At 37.9% G+C, this 16,622-nt stretch overlaps 1 protein-coding gene across 1 annotated transcript in view; it reads right to left on the reverse strand.

Moving 5' to 3' along the window:
• KCNMB2 (potassium calcium-activated channel subfamily M regulatory beta subunit 2) overlaps nt 1–16,622 on the reverse strand; it is a 107,718-nt gene that overhangs the window by 18,243 nt on the left and 72,853 nt on the right. Inside the window, exon 2 of the mRNA XM_087439991.1 lies at nt 13,696–13,818. Coding sequence (XP_087296117.1) covers nt 13,696–13,818 — 123 coding nt within the window. The remainder of the gene's footprint in view (nt 1–13,695; nt 13,819–16,622) is intronic.

The raw sequence follows: 16,622 nt of genomic DNA on the forward strand, positions 1-16,622 counted from the left end.
ATGGAGCGGGGAGCTATGGCTCCATGACGTGAGCATCAGAACATCCTAAAATTGCTACTAGTCTCCAAAGAACTTGTAAGGGACAGAATGGCAAGGAAATGAATAACGTAGAAAGCTTATGAGTGGAGGACTGGATTTGAAACAAGATCTTGAGGAGAAGGCAGACGAAGTAAGAAGTTGCTGGAGGCTTGGAGAGAGACATGAGAAATCTGGGAAGAAAGGCCAGAGCTCAAGGATTCTGGCAAGGCAGGCGACCAAGGAGCAGTTCGGGATCGTTCCCTTTCTATTTTGAGAAGGCAGCTTTGGATTGCTGGGGTGCGGGAGTGGGGAGTTGCTGGCCTTTAGGGCCTGGGAACAGAGAGGAGGAAAAATAGAAGGCTGAAAATGGAGAAAGAAACTCTTATGCCTCTTTTTTTAGCTTCAGGCAAAAAGCCAATATACGCAAGAATAACTTCAGATTTTCCTTTTAAATTCTTATCACTAGTCATTCTTGTTGCTTGGAAAAGAAACCAGAGTAGACTCCAGTATGGAACTTTGTTGGGGAGGGAAGAGATGCCTGTTATTTGTGCAGCTGTGTGTATATTCAGGACTTCTATTTAGCTTGGTGCTCCAGGATGGCCCTACTGGTGTTTATGGCTGGCATCCATTCTGGTTGGCTGGTTCATTCTGGGCTGGTTGTTAAATATTTTGATTCCCTATAGAGATGTGAGAGCATGTATGTACTTAATGTATTTCCAAAAGGTTTTAGGTTAGAGTATTTATTAATCTAGGTATTAGAGTGTAAAATTAACCAATAAGCTTACTATTATTATTATTATTTTAAAGTTCTCTTCATGAGGCAGTTTATACAAATCTTACTCTTTCCTTGAGGAGTGGACCCATTGTGGTAGGAGAATCATAGCTAAATAGAGGCCTTTGTTCCACATCACGGTGTGTCCTTCCTGGCTCCCTCCCAGCCTCACTCACTCTTGGACGCTCATTATCCGTGTTGCCAGAAGCCCTGAGAGCCCATATCTTTCATTATTCTCCAGCTCCCAAACCCAATGCCCCTGGACTAGCTGGCCCACCCAGCTTTTGACTTCCACAGGCTGGCCACCGCCCAACCCTCTAAATTTCCCTATTCTTTTCTGAGATTTTCTTTGGAAAATGTGAAACTGTATCAAAGCTCTTTAAACTTGAATGAAAAAAAAAAAAAATCAGTGCCCATTAGCAGCTGAAGTCAGTGGGCAGGAAGACATCTGAAACAGGAAGAGACAGGCTGAGTTTGAGTGGCTTCAATGACCTGCTGTAAAATAATAATCTGATGTTACTTTGCTATTATTATTTATCAAAATATGTTTAGTTCTGATGGCTGCCATTGAGATTTACATTTTCTGCAGATGGAAGCCAGCAAGGAGGGAGTAATAGTCCCACAGTTCCAGAGTATTAGGCTGTCACACTGTATCACTTATGTCAGTCTACACCCATAAAAGAGATGCAGTGTAATCAGTCAGTTATGTCACCAGGACAAGAAGCATATAAAAATGATTCAAATGGGTAATTTAAAAACAAATCACAATTTGTAAATGGTTAACAAATGTTCTTCATATGCTCTGAAATGTATAGAGAAGAGAGAAAATGGTTGGTTTTCACACAGGCTAAAGGCATCTGGGAATTCAGAATATTACTCAGCAAAATGGAAGTGGATGAGTGGGGTGAAATTCATGAACTGAATCAATAAATTATTATTGAATTAATGAATAAATTAAGAATGAGTGAATAATTTGGAAGAACAAAGAGTTCAGTTTAAGTCCACAAATTATCTTGAGTGCTGTTAACCTCTAGTTACTGAGGACATGGTCTCTAACCAATAGGAAGATAGACATGAAGAAAAATATCAACATAGGGTAGTAAATTCAATGAGGGAGCTATTCGCAGAGTAAGTACAGAAGAGGAGTAATTTCTCAGCTGGAAAGAGCAGGACAGGGAGAGGATTGAGATTAGGGAAGGCTTCCTGGAGGAGTAATGTCTTAAACAGAATCTTCAAGGTTGAATCAGAGTTAACAAAATGGGACAGGGAATCAAGAGTATTTCAGTCAGAAGGAATCACATGAACAAAGGGACGGAGATTTGCAACTGCATGGTCACTGGCAGAAACTACAAGCATTTTAATATTCCTGGGACAGGTATGGGAAAGGAGAGACAGGGCAGATGAGTTTGGAAAGGTAGGAGGTCATGAAGGGTTTTGTAAGTCATTAAAGAGCTTAGCCTTCATCCTGTAGTTAATGGGAAGCTGTCAGAAGGTAACATGATCAGAACTGAGTTTCAGAATGATCACTCTGGCTGCAGTGTGGAGATTAGATTAGAAACGGAATAAGACTAAAATCAGAAAGCAGGATTAGGAGATTGTTACTGTAGTGTTGGCAAAGGATGATGAGGGCTGGATCTAGTATCCAGGCAGGATAGATGGAGAGAAAAAGATGTATGAAGAAATATGTAGGAGATGAAACTTCAGGATTTGGTGATTGACAGAAGATAAGGGATGATGAGGAAGTGAGAAAAAGGATGTGGTTTAGATTTATGCCCAAGTCCTTGGCTTGGGTGATTGGAGAAATGGTGGAGAGTGTTAAAGCAGGGATCCTTATTTCCCTGCTATTCTGGGTTCTAAAGAGGGGACTTTTGCTGCCCTGGCTAAGAAGAGAAAGGCTGATTGTGCATTTATAGATTCTCTCCTCCACAGAGTGTCCTGAGCTAGGGGGGAGGAGCAACTAATCTGATGGGTGGGAGGGGCCAGAGCCTGACAGTCAGGTCTATCTCTTGGGTGAGTTTGAAGGTCACTGCTCACGTGTGGCACAATTTGTTTTCATTCTTTTGGATTTGCCTTTGTTCAGGCCTCGGGTGCCTTGGCCTTCCTATCTCCAGGTAGAAAGCCCCAGTTGGGGAAGGGAGTGTCCACAGCCTGAGACTAAGTGATTAGTTAGGTAGGCCCTCCCATGCCAAGTTGTCTTCAATGCTAGGGGAAAGAGCACGATGCTATATTTTGGGCCTCAGGCCTAAACATCATCCTTCATACTAGGAAGCCTTGTACTTTGCTGGTTACTCTGCCACTACTAATAGAGCTGATGTTTCGTCTCCCTTTGGCTCTTTGTGTCTGTTCTCTATGAATCTACTTAAAAGGGGGCAGTGAGAGAAATAAGAGAACAAAGACCAGTACAGTTCACTGAAGTCGAGATCTCAGGAGGAAGAATGAGTCTGGGGCGTGACTACATATTCAGTTTTGAATATGTGGAGTGTCCAACAGTAGGTATAGAGCATGAAATTGGATTTATAAGTTTGAAGCAGATCTAGCCTTGGTGTGTCCTGGCAAGGCAGTATGTTTAAGCTCTGTTGAGGCAGTCTTGGCTTCCTGGTGAACTGTGAATCAATATAGTGGATACAAGTCAACATTTGTACACATTGACAACAACCAATAGGAGATATATGCAGTCTTTACTACATATACTGAGAACATTCTGCCCAAATCCTTTTGGAGAATGGGAGTTATTAATAAATCCATTAGGCAAATCTTGCATAGAAAAGATTTTCAATTGTCCAATAAAACTGCCTGTTTTCCCCCAGAAATAGTCAACACAATACAATTTTATTTCAAGCCCATATTTGGATATTTTTTAAAGTTAGATGTTAGGGCTCAGCCTATAGTTCATAAGAAAATTACTTATGAGACTATGTATACACAAACATAGATATAAAGAGTAAAATGTGCAAGAAAGATTTTTCTCCTTGGCCTTCACTCATTTAAATTCAGATTCCCTTGGTATTTAGCCTGCAGGGAGAAAAGTAGTCAGGTTAAGGCAGGGTAAAGGTCATTTATTAATTCACTTGTTTATTCATTTATCAATGTTTTTAAGTCTTCGTAAGATGAAACACACTGATAAGTTCTGGGGATACAAAGTGAATAAGAAGTGTTGTCCTGGGAGAGCGTAGCAATGAGACTGATTAGAGAGGAGTACAAGAGGGAAGCCAGTCAACATGCTGGGGACCGGTCTGCCAAAGGAGTAGTTACTGAATGGCTAATTCACCAAGATTAGCCAATTCACTGATTTACTGAAGGATCACTTTGCTAAATGAATAATTTGCCCACTTTATCACATTTACAGATTTAACAAAGACTTATTTTAAGCAGTATTATTTTAAGTCTAGTAAATGAATATGAATACATTTTTCTTTTAAGACTATGTTTTAAAAATACATTCAATTATAGAGTATATTCTTCTTATGAATATATTCTTTTTAGCAGTATTTTAAGATCTGCTTGATTTTTTTTTAAAAGCTGTTTCCTAGGCGGACTTCATCTCTTTATAAATATATTCTTATGAATATATTCATAGATATATCTTTCTTGACTATATGTGTGAATATATTCTTCTAATAGATATAACAAAAATTTAGCATTTCATATGGGAGCTTTTCAGTCTATATTGATTTTTTTCCAGTCCTTTTTAGAGTCATCTGCTGTTTTGCTAACATTTTAGCATCCTTGAGATTCTTGTGGCAAATTTCACATTATGCCTACTTTGATAGATTTGTCAACTTTCTCAATTAACCAAAATTTGTTTCTTTTAACTATTCATAAGGTTACGGTAATTGATTTTGGAGGGGAATTTTTAACAGCTTTTTGAAGATTCTGTGAAGTTTTATTTGAACAGTTTTTATTTTGTCCTTATAACATTATTTTATAAAATGTTTAATTTGTCTCTGCTCTGGTCCTGTGATTGCAATAACAGGGATCTGGGTAAGAATGGTGGGACTCTCTGTGGGGGAAAGTTGAAGAGGAGAATCTGCATAATGTGCAGTCTGGCCTACTGATACTAGAGAGGGGGAAACCCAGGGGCAGAGAGGAGGGGAAACTAACGAACAGAGAGAGTAGGGCAAGGCTGGGGCAGGGGTAGTGGGGGAAGATCACGGGACAGAGGGAACGGGAGATTGGAGGCAAAGAGTGTCGGGAAACACTGAGGGAAGGACAGAGGGGCAGAGAGATAAAGGGACAATGGCTGCAGAGACTGAGATACAGAGAGGGAGAATCTGAAGGCCCCAAATCTGGGCCCCCTGCAGCCTTTTTGGTTCCCGCTAACCCACAGAACTATGTAGGGTTGCAATAATTATACAAAGTTTTTGGTATAAAGCTAAATCTGATAAATTCACCAAAAGGATTGTCTGGCAAATAGATTCTTTGGCAAATTTTCTTCAGACAAATTGGCTATCACTATATTGGGCATTCTGTGAAGTGGGCATTCAGAGGATTATTAATAGATCATTTGACCCAGGGCTATGATGTATTAGCATGAAGGTGGTTTAGAAGGCTTCCAGTTGGAGGCTGTAACTTGGTTTAAGTGGCAATGGCTAAGGGTCCTGTGACAGACTCAACTGACTGTCTGATGAGCAAACAATTGAGAAGGGGAAGGGTATCCAGGCAGAATGTGAGAGAGTAGGGGTAGTTGAGTGTGGTTGGATTCCAGGATCCGGTGGGTAGGGGATGGTAGGCAGTGAGATGGTTAGATATGCAAGAGCCAGAGATAAAGGATCTTGTGTGTCTTCTGAAGTTAGAGGAGCCATCAAAAGAATTTAAGCAACGAAGTGATATGATTATACTTGTACTTTAGAAAGATCACTCATGTTAGTGTGGTTGGTTATTTAGAAAGGTTTATGTCTGGAGGGAAAGAGACTGATTCTGAAACTCTCAGTGTTTCAGAGGGGTTGAAAAAAAACAGTGGCAGAGGAGATGAAGATTTAGATGTGGGCATCATTTGAATCCGGAAGTAACAATTAGCACAGTGGGTTGTAATGAGACTCTCTAGGTAGTCAGAGAAACAAAAGACAGCGAGGGTACTGGAACACAGAGAGGGCAGGGAGACAGGTCTGCAAGATGTCCTGAAGCTGTCAGAGAGGTTAGGGGGCACTGGGAGGCATAGGAAAGTGAAGTAAGGAGGATATGAATTAGAAGCAAAGAATTATGTCTCTCTGAAATTACCTCGGAAAGACCCTTCCGAAACTAACATATGATACTTAACATACTGAATGTTTATATTTATGCCACTCTGGCCCAATGAATAATGAGCTGCTCAAGAGTTAGAGCCAGACCACATTCATCATTATAGGCTCAGTCTCTTCCATTTATTAGGCTCACAAATTATATTCGTTTTGTGTGGGCTAGAAATGGCTACTATATACTTAGGTTGTGAGGTAGCCAGCATAGGGAGGCCAAATGGCCAATTGAAACCAAACAAATCAGGGAACAACGGCTAGATTAGACTCCTGGCTTCTCTCTTCTTATCGGTGCCCATTGGACTCTACCACCAACAAATTTAGTATTCCTTCTAAGCAAAACTTCAAGCTTACCAGGCACTGAGAGCTCTAGTTTCCAGACTTCAAAGAAAAGTGCCTTCGCTTAGGTCCTATGAGAGTGAATCTGGGGGGTAATGGATTGCTGAGTGCCAGCTGAGCTGAAACAAGCAGAGTTGCTATGTGTTTTCGCTCCGGGAACACTCAATCTGTTATCTCATATGGCAGAGCTGGGAGTGGCTTTGATCGAAACAGACATTGTTCTGTCTTCTGCCCACCAAAGCCTTGTATGTTTTTGAGACATGCTTCTTTGTATGTATAGCCTCATCTTCTATTAGTTCCAGATTTCATAAATTTTCCTTGAGCTGGTAGGTCCAATTTGATTAATTATTATTCTGTTTTCAATCTTTTAAAGTGTACATTCCCTTGGGAGAAATGTGCTTTTGAGTTTAGGAACAAATGACAGTCACACTTAATATAGTCATTAATATGAGGGGTTTTGTCCACGGACCTAATATTATTATAGTCAACTTATTAATACACAGGACTTCCTAGGAAGTCTTACAATATTATTTGATGCATAAGAGACTAAGGATGAGAGCAAAATTATGGAAACGAAAGTAGGAGTTAATTCATTTTAGTCCTGCCTTTAACGTATCAGATCACACAATTTCCCAATGATATCTTAATTTCTGATTCTTATTTTTACCTGATCTGTTAGCATATTAAAGTTGATAAAAATCTTTAGTGAAAAATATAGAACAGAAAATTATGTGACTCATTCAGATAAGTTAGGGTATCCTTATAACCTAAACAACGTTTGAGAAGCAATATCTTTCCATGGACTACATTATTTGCCTCCAGTGCAACATTGGTAGAAATAAATAACTAGAATGACTCTATCTATGGAAATAAAAATATAGTTCCAAAAAACTCATGGGTCATAGAATAAAACATGATAAATTAGAACGTATTTATCACTGAACGATAAGAAAAATAGTATAGAGCAACTAGTGGGATGCAGCTAAAGCAATGCATATTTAGAAATATATAATCTTAAATGCTTACATTATATAAGAAGAAAGCCTGAAAATTAATGTGCTAGGCATCCAACTCAGGGAGTTATAAAAAGATTAACAAAATATATTAAAAGAAAGTGTAAGGAGGGAAATAATAAACATGAGCAGAAATAAATGAAATAAAAATTAAACTATATTAAAAGATCAATGAATTCAAAGGCTAATTTTGAAAAGACTAATGAAATAGACAAACCTGAGACAAGACTGATCAAGAAAAAAATAGAGAAGGCCCAAATAAATATCAGAAATTAAAAAACCATAAGTAACAGATACAGAATGGATTAGAAAGATAATAGGGGATATTTAAAACAACTTTATAGCAAGACACGTGAAAACTATGAAATATATAACTTACTGAAATACACAGCAAATTCTTACCAATATGAAACTTATTGAAACTGATTCAGAAGTAACGAGAAAATCTAAATAGTTCTAAATCATTAAAAAATTGAATCATAAATGAAAAATATCCTCATAATGGAAATACCAGGCTCTGATGATTTATAGGTATTTTTACCTATATTATACAAATGATTCCAGGGTATAGAAAAAGATGGAATGCTACTCAACCTATTTGCTAAGATTAGCAAATTTTGATACCAAAACCAAATCAGACACCACAAAAAGGAAAATTACAGGCCAATTTCACTCATAAACATAAATGTAAAAATTTAAAAAATAAGTTAGCTCACTAAATTTTGCATATGTAAAAATGAAAATACATCATGATCAAGTTAAGGCTATCCCAGAAATATAATGTTGATCATCATTTGATTATCTATTAATGGAATATATTACATGAATACATTGAAGGGTTACAATCATATGATAATGTAATACATATGGAGAAATGTATTTGATAAATTTTAACATCCATTTGTGATAAAAACTCTTATGAAAATAGAAATAGATAAGAACATCCTTAATGTGATAAACGGTTTAGAGCAATTACCTAGAGTAAACGATAACTAATGGCGAAATGTTTGAAGAATCCACTTTATGAGCAGGAACAAAGCAAAGATGTTCATTATCACCTATTTTATTCATAATTTACTAGCTAGTATAATAAGGCAAGAAAAAGTAAATCAATGGTATATTTACTGATAAAGAAGAAAAAAAATGTATTATTCACCAATGATATAATTATGAAGAAAATATAAAAGAATCTACAGAAAAATTATTACAATTAATGAGAAAATTTAGCATAGTTGAAACAAAAGTTGATATACCATTTGCCTTTCCATATACCTGCCAAAGTAGAAAATGTAATTTAAATATTAAAAAAAGAAAGTACTTAGGAATAAATCTAATGAACTATGTGCAAGTTCTGTTTGGAGAAATTATAAAACTTTGGGAGATACTAGGGAAGACTTAATGTAGAGATTAATCATATCAGAGATGTGAATTTAACACAAATTAATTAATAGCTTTCATAAAATTCCAATTAAAAATCCCAAGAGTTTTTTTGGAAAGTGGGGCAGGTGTGACTTGACAAGCTGATTTTAAAATTTATATGGATACATGTGTGCTTTCAGATCACTGGGGAAGGATAAACCATCCAAAAGGTGCTGGGGCAATTGGTTATCCATACAGAAAAAAAAATTTGGATGCCCACTTCACACCATACACAAAAGTCAACTCCAGATGATTAAAGACTTAATTGTGAAAGGCGAAGCTACAGAATAGTAAGAAAACTGTACGGGAGCATACCCTTTTGAACTTGGAGTAGGAAGGAATTTCAAAATGTTCAAAAAATGGCTAACTCAGAACACATTAAAATCAAGAACATAATGTTCATGAAAAAATATCATAAAGAAAGTGAAAACACAAGTAACAAACTGGAAGAAGCTATTTGCACACAACAAACAGACAAAGGGTTAATATAGACTTTTATAAAGAATTCCTACAAATCAATAAGAAAAAGACAATAGAGCAGAAAAATGGGCCACATATTTGAAGAGGCACTTCAGAGAACAGGACTGGGGAAGTAGGCTCAATCTTCTTAGCGACGTAAGAAATGGGAATTGAAAGCACAACATCCTGTGGATGGACGGAAATTAGAGATCTGAAAACTCGAGGCGAGGCTGCAGAGCAATGGAATCACAGCCACAGCTGCTTTGGGAAGCAAGGGCATTACCTGGTAAAGTGGCAGCTGGGCATATTTTTGAACCAACCATTCCCAAGGTAGGAATATATCCTGAGAAACGTTTGTATAGGGCGACATCAACAAGAGGTATTACAGCAGCATTGCTGGTACAAAAAGAACTGGAAATAATGCAAATGTCTATTAGCAGTAGGTTGGATGAGTAAATAGTAGTACAGTCATGCGCCACTTAACAATGGGGATATATTACAATGTTATAAACCAATGTTACTGCAATAAACAAAAAATTAAAAAAAAAAAAAAACAACGGGGATATGTTCTGAGAAACGCATCGTTAGGCTTTCGTTGTCGCCTGAAGATCATAGAGTGTACTTACACAAACATAGGTGGTTTAGTCTACTACACACCCAGGCTATACGGTACTTCTCTTATGGGACCAGCACTGTCTATGTGGTCTGTCGTTGACCAGAACGTCGTTACGTGGCACATGACTGTATATTCGTATAACGGCACACTACACAGCAGAGAAAATGAGCCACAGCTACTCACATCAGCACTGATAAATCATAGGAACATAATGTTTGGTGAAAAAAGCAAGTTGCAGAACAATTCATATGGTATGATTCCATTTATATAAAACATTCAAAATTAAACTATGTGTTGTTTCAGGATTCAAATGGGACAAACTCATGAAGAAAAAAGCAAGGGAACGATAAACACAAAATTGGGGATGGTGGTTATCTCTGGATTGGGGCTGGGATAGGGAGGAGGATGCTATTAAGGAAGCATCCTCAAGGCCTTCAAAAATTCTGATTGTTTAAATTTTTAAGCTCAATGAAGGGTACTCAGATGTTTATTATATCATTATTCTTTGTATGTTAACATGTGATTAATATTCCTTTATATCAGTTCAATATTTAATAAAAACAACGCAAAGAATATTTGCTGAACACTCAGCTGTAATGTCGTTAGCTGGTAACCTCTCTCTTCTTTAAATTCTAAATTAGTTATTGCTGCTATTGTTTTATTTTGTTACCTGCAATACAAGGATTAAAGTAAGCTCACCTACCAAAGAAGTTTTTCAGAGAAGAAAAAATTGTTCCTTCATATTGCTGTGTATGTGAAAGGGAGGATAAGGATAGAAATCAGTGTTTTGCATGTAGCAGATGATCAGAAAAAGGACTGATTTGAATTAAAAGAATGAAAAAATGTAAATTGACTTCAACTTCCCTTGAGCTATACAACATTTGGTTTCAGAATTTTGGGTGGACTTTTCCTTCCACTTACTTGCTCTGCCTGCCTGTAAGCTATTTCCCGATGTTCCACCTCTTGAGGAATCCCAGGGAAGCCAATATTCTGAGAAGTTTGGCTCTGGTCTTGGGAAGACGTGGTGTGAGTGGGGCCGAGGATTTTTGGCTCCTGGCCTCCGGGATTGCCGCGGGAGCACAGCTGGAGAAGCTGGACCCACAGAGGACAGATTGGCAGATTGAGAAGAAACTGAGGGTGCCACAATTACCAGCAGTTCTGGGCAGTCCTTCCAGACAACCCACTTAATCTATTTCCAAATAATTAACTTGAGGACCTTAATTATCTAGATTCATTATTAGCCATCATCGCCTTCATTATCACCACGATTACTGCCACCCAGAGCATCTTAAGCAGAACAATAGATGTTGTTCAAAGTCAGTTTGAAACTCTGAGTCTTATCCTACAAGAGTCTGTGAATTAGGCAGAGGAGACGAAGGTGTGGTCAAGGAAGAGGTGCAGACAAATGAACCAACATCAAAGTAAGGATCCCGGCTTAGCAGCAGATCCTATTGCTGTATTCGTTGCCTGTTTTTCCGTTTGTCTTTGACTTGGTGGGACAAAGCCACATAGGTTGATTTCATAAGCGTCGGCAGCACCATCGCATAAATAAAGCTTGCTGAAAATGATTTCTTATAGTCAATAATATTTTAATTATTTTAAATCTCATAGTTACTGAAATCAGACTTTGAAAATAAAAAAAAAGAAAGTAGTAATTTAAGAGTTTCATAGAATCTTATTGGTGCTGAATGTGGAGCTAATTATTTGCTCCCTTTAACTCCACAAATATTGCCAAAATATCATATTCACATGTTTCTTATCTCCTTTGATAAGCAATTTTAGGCTGTATTTTAATACAAATTTCCCCTTGCGGGTGTGGCTGTTCACTGCTGCTCCAAATATCTCATGTTTGACAAGAGCCTATGTAAGCCATGGGGTGCAGAGAGAGTATGACCTCGGGTTCAAATTCTGATTCCATCACTGGCTAGTTGTTGGACCTTTGGAAGTTATTTAAAATCTCTGAACCTCAGCTTCCCCATCTGTAAAATGGGCATAATAATCCCTATCTTTTAAATGAAAGGAGAACGGTTAATGTAAAGATGTAGCACACAGTAATTTCTTAAATGTTAATCCCTTTGTCTGTAAAAAAAAAAATCAAAATGTATTTAATTAAATTATTTGATGAGAATAAATAGGATGTGAAGCAAATACATCACACTTCACCCACTCTGCTGAAGCCTTCGAAATCTCAGGAGGGCTAGCCATTAACAGTCACAATATTGCTGCAGGGCAACAAAATCTCTGCCATTCTCTGCCATCACTGGCAGTGGACTTTTTTTCTTTAAGGAAATGAGGAGATTACGTACAAACTATGGAATTTTGAAATGACAGATGAAATTTTAGTCTAACAGTAACGATCTTGCTGAAAGATGATTCAACTTGGCTTGAAAGCAAATAAAAAATAACTGTAAGTATCGAGAAAAAGCATGTGAAAACCTAGAGATGAGCAAAGATAGTAAATTTTCAGTTGATCTGCTTGTGTCATGATGAACACCAGGACTTTGTTCAAACACTGGTTGCCTTAAGGGCTGTAATCTGACATTGTATCATTATTTTTTCCATAATTAAGATAATATGTTTGGAAAATGGAGAAGTAAAAACACACTTTTCCTTCCAGGCTTTTTCCTATCTGTATTTTTCTGTGGCTGCAATCATAGTTTGTATGCAATTTTTCAACTTGATTTTTCAGTTAATCTTACGTCAAAGCATTTTTAAGTGCTAAGTGATATATTACATCCCCTGATTTATTTAACAGACTTTCTATTGTGAATACTAAAGTTGCTTCCAAATTTTTGCCCTAATATATAATTTTTAGGAAGAACAATTTTGCTTTCAGAATTTTTTCAAAAGATTTTATCTATAGGGAAATACAGATTTTAAAAAGAAAAATAAAATTACCAGCTCCCAAAACAACATTCCACTAAACCTCTCTCAGGTCTTTCTTGCGCCCGGCACCATTTATCAATCCTGATTTCTATCAGATTCTGCAGGCAGGTGAGCCTTGCTTAAGTTGCAATATGCTGGTTAGGCAGTTGTGTTTAAAATTGAGCTTCACCAGACCCAAGTAACAGGACAAGGTCAAGGAGAAAGAGAGAGACACAGAAGAAGAAAACAAATGGAGAGAAATCAAATATTTAGAAATGGCCAGAGAATTTTTTGAATGCATTTACTCCCTAAACCCAGAGGGACAGCTGGATTGAGCTGCATAATTACCATTTTGTATTTTATTTACACTGCCTTTGACTTTTAATTTTTCTTCCTATTCCCCCATTTCTCTCCTACCCAAGGCTATTATTCCAAGGACTTTGAGGGCTCCATGGACTTGTCCATCCTCTTCTCACCCTCTCACAGTTTCTGTTTTCCTTTCCTGCCATATGTCCAGTGCCTAGAGATGCAATTTTAATCACTTCAGTTCAGTATTTATCTAGCATTTACTATGGGCCAGGTACAGTGATAGGTGCTGGAAATTCAAGAGAGCAAAACACAAAGTCTGTGCTGGTCCAGAGGCTGGAGGAAGGTTCCGATTGAATGGCCATCTGAAGGCAGAGCTAGGGTTAGCTAAGTAACAAGTGGGTGTGTATGTGCTTGTGTGAAAGACACTTCTGACAGGGAACAGCCTTTGCAAAGCTATGTGGGGGGAGTGAGCATGGAGAGTGCAAGGAGCAGGAAGGCCAAAGTGTCAGAACCCACTCCCTCAAATGTAGAGCCCATCCCACATTAACACTTGCACAACATAAAACTCAGTTGCCTAATGCTTTCCTGGTGGCATCCTCTCTGGGTAGTTAAGTTAAATGATTCTGAAAAGCCTCCAGAGTCCCGGTGATTTACCTTTTCTCATCGTGTCTGTAAGATGAAGAGGTCCGGCCACTGGTCCATATAAACATCTTAGAGGATGATGGTCCAGGAGCTCCTTTCCTTATGGTGGAAGTCCTGGAGGAATGGCGAAAAGACCTGGAACAGGTACACACTGGAGTTAAATCCATTACTTTGAGTTTTGGGAACTCTATATCAACAGCAACCAACAGCTCTCAGCAGACTGACTCTCTTAAATAAGACCAGGTTTCTGCTGCCGTAAGGCAGCGGTTCTCAACCCTGGCTGCACATTAAAATCAACTGGGAATCTTTTAAAAAACATGGAAGCCTGGCCCTTCCCTCAGAAATGTGCATTCAATTTTCTAAAAGCCTTTTAGTTGTTTCTAATGCACTGCTAGGCTTGAGAGCCACTGCCTTAGGGAAACATGGTTTTCTAATTGATGTTAATTTCATATTCCCTCTGAAATGTTCTCCAAAAATATAATTTTGGTATGGTTTCTCACTCTGTAGTATACTATATTTTTCGAAAATTTTGATTCAGATTTGGATACTAAAATTCTATTTCTCCTTTCCTCTGTTTTCCTTTATGCTGACAGATGTGACATGTTGGTGATGAAACATCATCTTCTAAATATGCTCTACTGTTGCCAAAGCTGTGGGTTTGTCCCGTGGTGGCTGAGTCTGCCTGAGAAAATCACAGCAGCAGTGGCAGCAGATACTCTCTGGCTCCTAGAGGCCAGGTTTCTAGGATCCAGAGTCAAGATATTAGAGGAATGGTGTGTCCTTTTGATTATGACTCGGCTTAGGGAGGAGTTTTTTCATCTCCAAGCATAGCACTAAAAGTAGTTAGTTATTATTATTCATTTTCTACAATAATCATTTTCTAGGGCATTAGAAACATAAATTATCATAGAATTCTTAATCACATATAAAAGTTAAAACAATATTGAACTAATAGAATAAAAGAGGGAAGGTGATTCCTTCATGGATGCGCAATCACTCGTGGCTTTCCTTTTGATTGAGTACAATATTAATGGTAAGCATGAAACTGGACATAATATTAGCTAGTATATACTCTATTAGCTACTGCATGCCAGGCTCTTTGCGTATGTTATCTATGCATATATCATGAGATGTATAGGCACATATCTGTTATGCTTATATTATGAACACCCTGCGAGATGGATAGTACTATTATTTCCAGATTACAAATGATGCTTCCAGGAGATTGAGATACTTGTTCAAATTTAGAAAAGGTGGAGCCATGATTTGAACCAACGTCTGCTTGCTTCCAATTCTCATACTCTCTGGAGAAAGACACATTATGGTCAGCCCAGTGATTTTCAAATTGTAATATGCGTACAAATTACCTGGGGATCTTGTAACAATGTGGATTCTGATTCAGTGGGTCTGGGGTGGGGCCTGAGATTCTGCATTTCTGACAAGCTCCCAGGTGATGCCGATATTGAAGGTCTGCAGAAAACACTGAGCAGCAAGGGTTCAGAGCATGTGCTCAGAGTCAGTGGTTGGTTATAGGCCCAGTTTTGTCACTAACTAGCTGTGTGGCCTTGAGAAAGTCACTTACCATTTCTAGGGCTTAGTTGTTTTTAATCTGTAACATGGAAAGTTGGAAACAGATAACTTCTAAGATACCTCTCAGCTCCAAAATTTTGTGATTCAGTTAATTGAAGAATGAGTCTAGGCATATTCTATGTTATTGTGTCCTGACTGTCTGGGAATAGATCTCCTGTAACCCTCGGGTCAGCATCAGAGATAGAGGAACAGAGGCCATGGGAGGTAGCAGGGGTTTGGTAACCAGTACAGACTCAAGAAGTTATACTTCCTCTCGTGGTCTCCTAGGACAAATGGTGGAATGAAACGATACACCTGAATGGATGTCCTAGTCAATTTTAGAAAGATTTAGAAGTTGAATCTGCTAGCTCTTTAAATGACTTGGATCTGGGTGATTTAAAGTTGTTTATGTTCCTTTTTGGACATCTTGAAAACATCTCAAATAGAATGGAGATTAAATCCATTATTAAAACCAGTCCGCCCTCAGGAAATAAGAATGATTTTAATCTAAGTTGAATGAACTTAGATTAGCTTAAATGAACGATTGGCTTAAACTTTTAGGAAGTTATTTGAACATTCACTCTGGTGGAATCCTCTGATGCCTTTAGTCTCTCCTAAAGGATTGGGGACATGGAGTAGACAAAGAAAAGTGGCACATTTTAAGTTAAGGTAAAGCAATAAATTACTGTCCTGTTGCTGGTTATTAGCCAGCATTTAATAGACACACCATATATAAATATATAAAAATGCTTTGAAATTATTCCAAGTGAAATGGGCTGCAATGATTTTAATATACTTAGGATACTTTTCAGACTGTGTGTCATTATTCCAGCGTTTCACCCTTGCTCTGTTGTTTTAAGGTGATACCGAAAGGGGGAGATGAAAGATATATTTATTCTAATTAACTGTCTAAAGCTTGTTGGAAGGGACTTAATGACTCCTTAGGTTACGCCGGTAAGTGGATTTGGAGTTTCTTCACTCCAGTTTTCTTTCATAAAGACAAACTGTTATTCAAAACCTACTAAGTTTGTTGTTAATTAAAATGAAAAGGAGTAGCTGCTTTAGGGACAACAGTATAAAGTTTCTGTGGAGGTTAAAAACAATTTCAGGCTTCAAAGAAACACCAGAGTATGTAATTGGAAGCTGGTTTGGAGGCTCGCTCAGCTCAAAGGCAGCCCTCCTGAACTCCTTAAGTAATTGCCTCAACTCTGCTCACGTTGTAAGACAAGGAACAATTCATTTGAATGGTGTTTAGGACAGTGATATAGAAACAAAAAGCACTTTATAAAATTTTGTAATTTGGACTCCTAGCATGAAACAGAGATCTGTGTTAGTGGCTGCACAGGGCTGTGGGCAGGGGGAAGAAACCT

Source organism: Ceratotherium simum, chromosome 15 (assembly GCF_057802395.1).
Source record: "Ceratotherium simum simum isolate JZ-2026a chromosome 15, ASM5780239v1, whole genome shotgun sequence".
Lineage (NCBI taxonomy): Eukaryota > Metazoa > Chordata > Mammalia > Perissodactyla > Rhinocerotidae > Ceratotherium > Ceratotherium simum.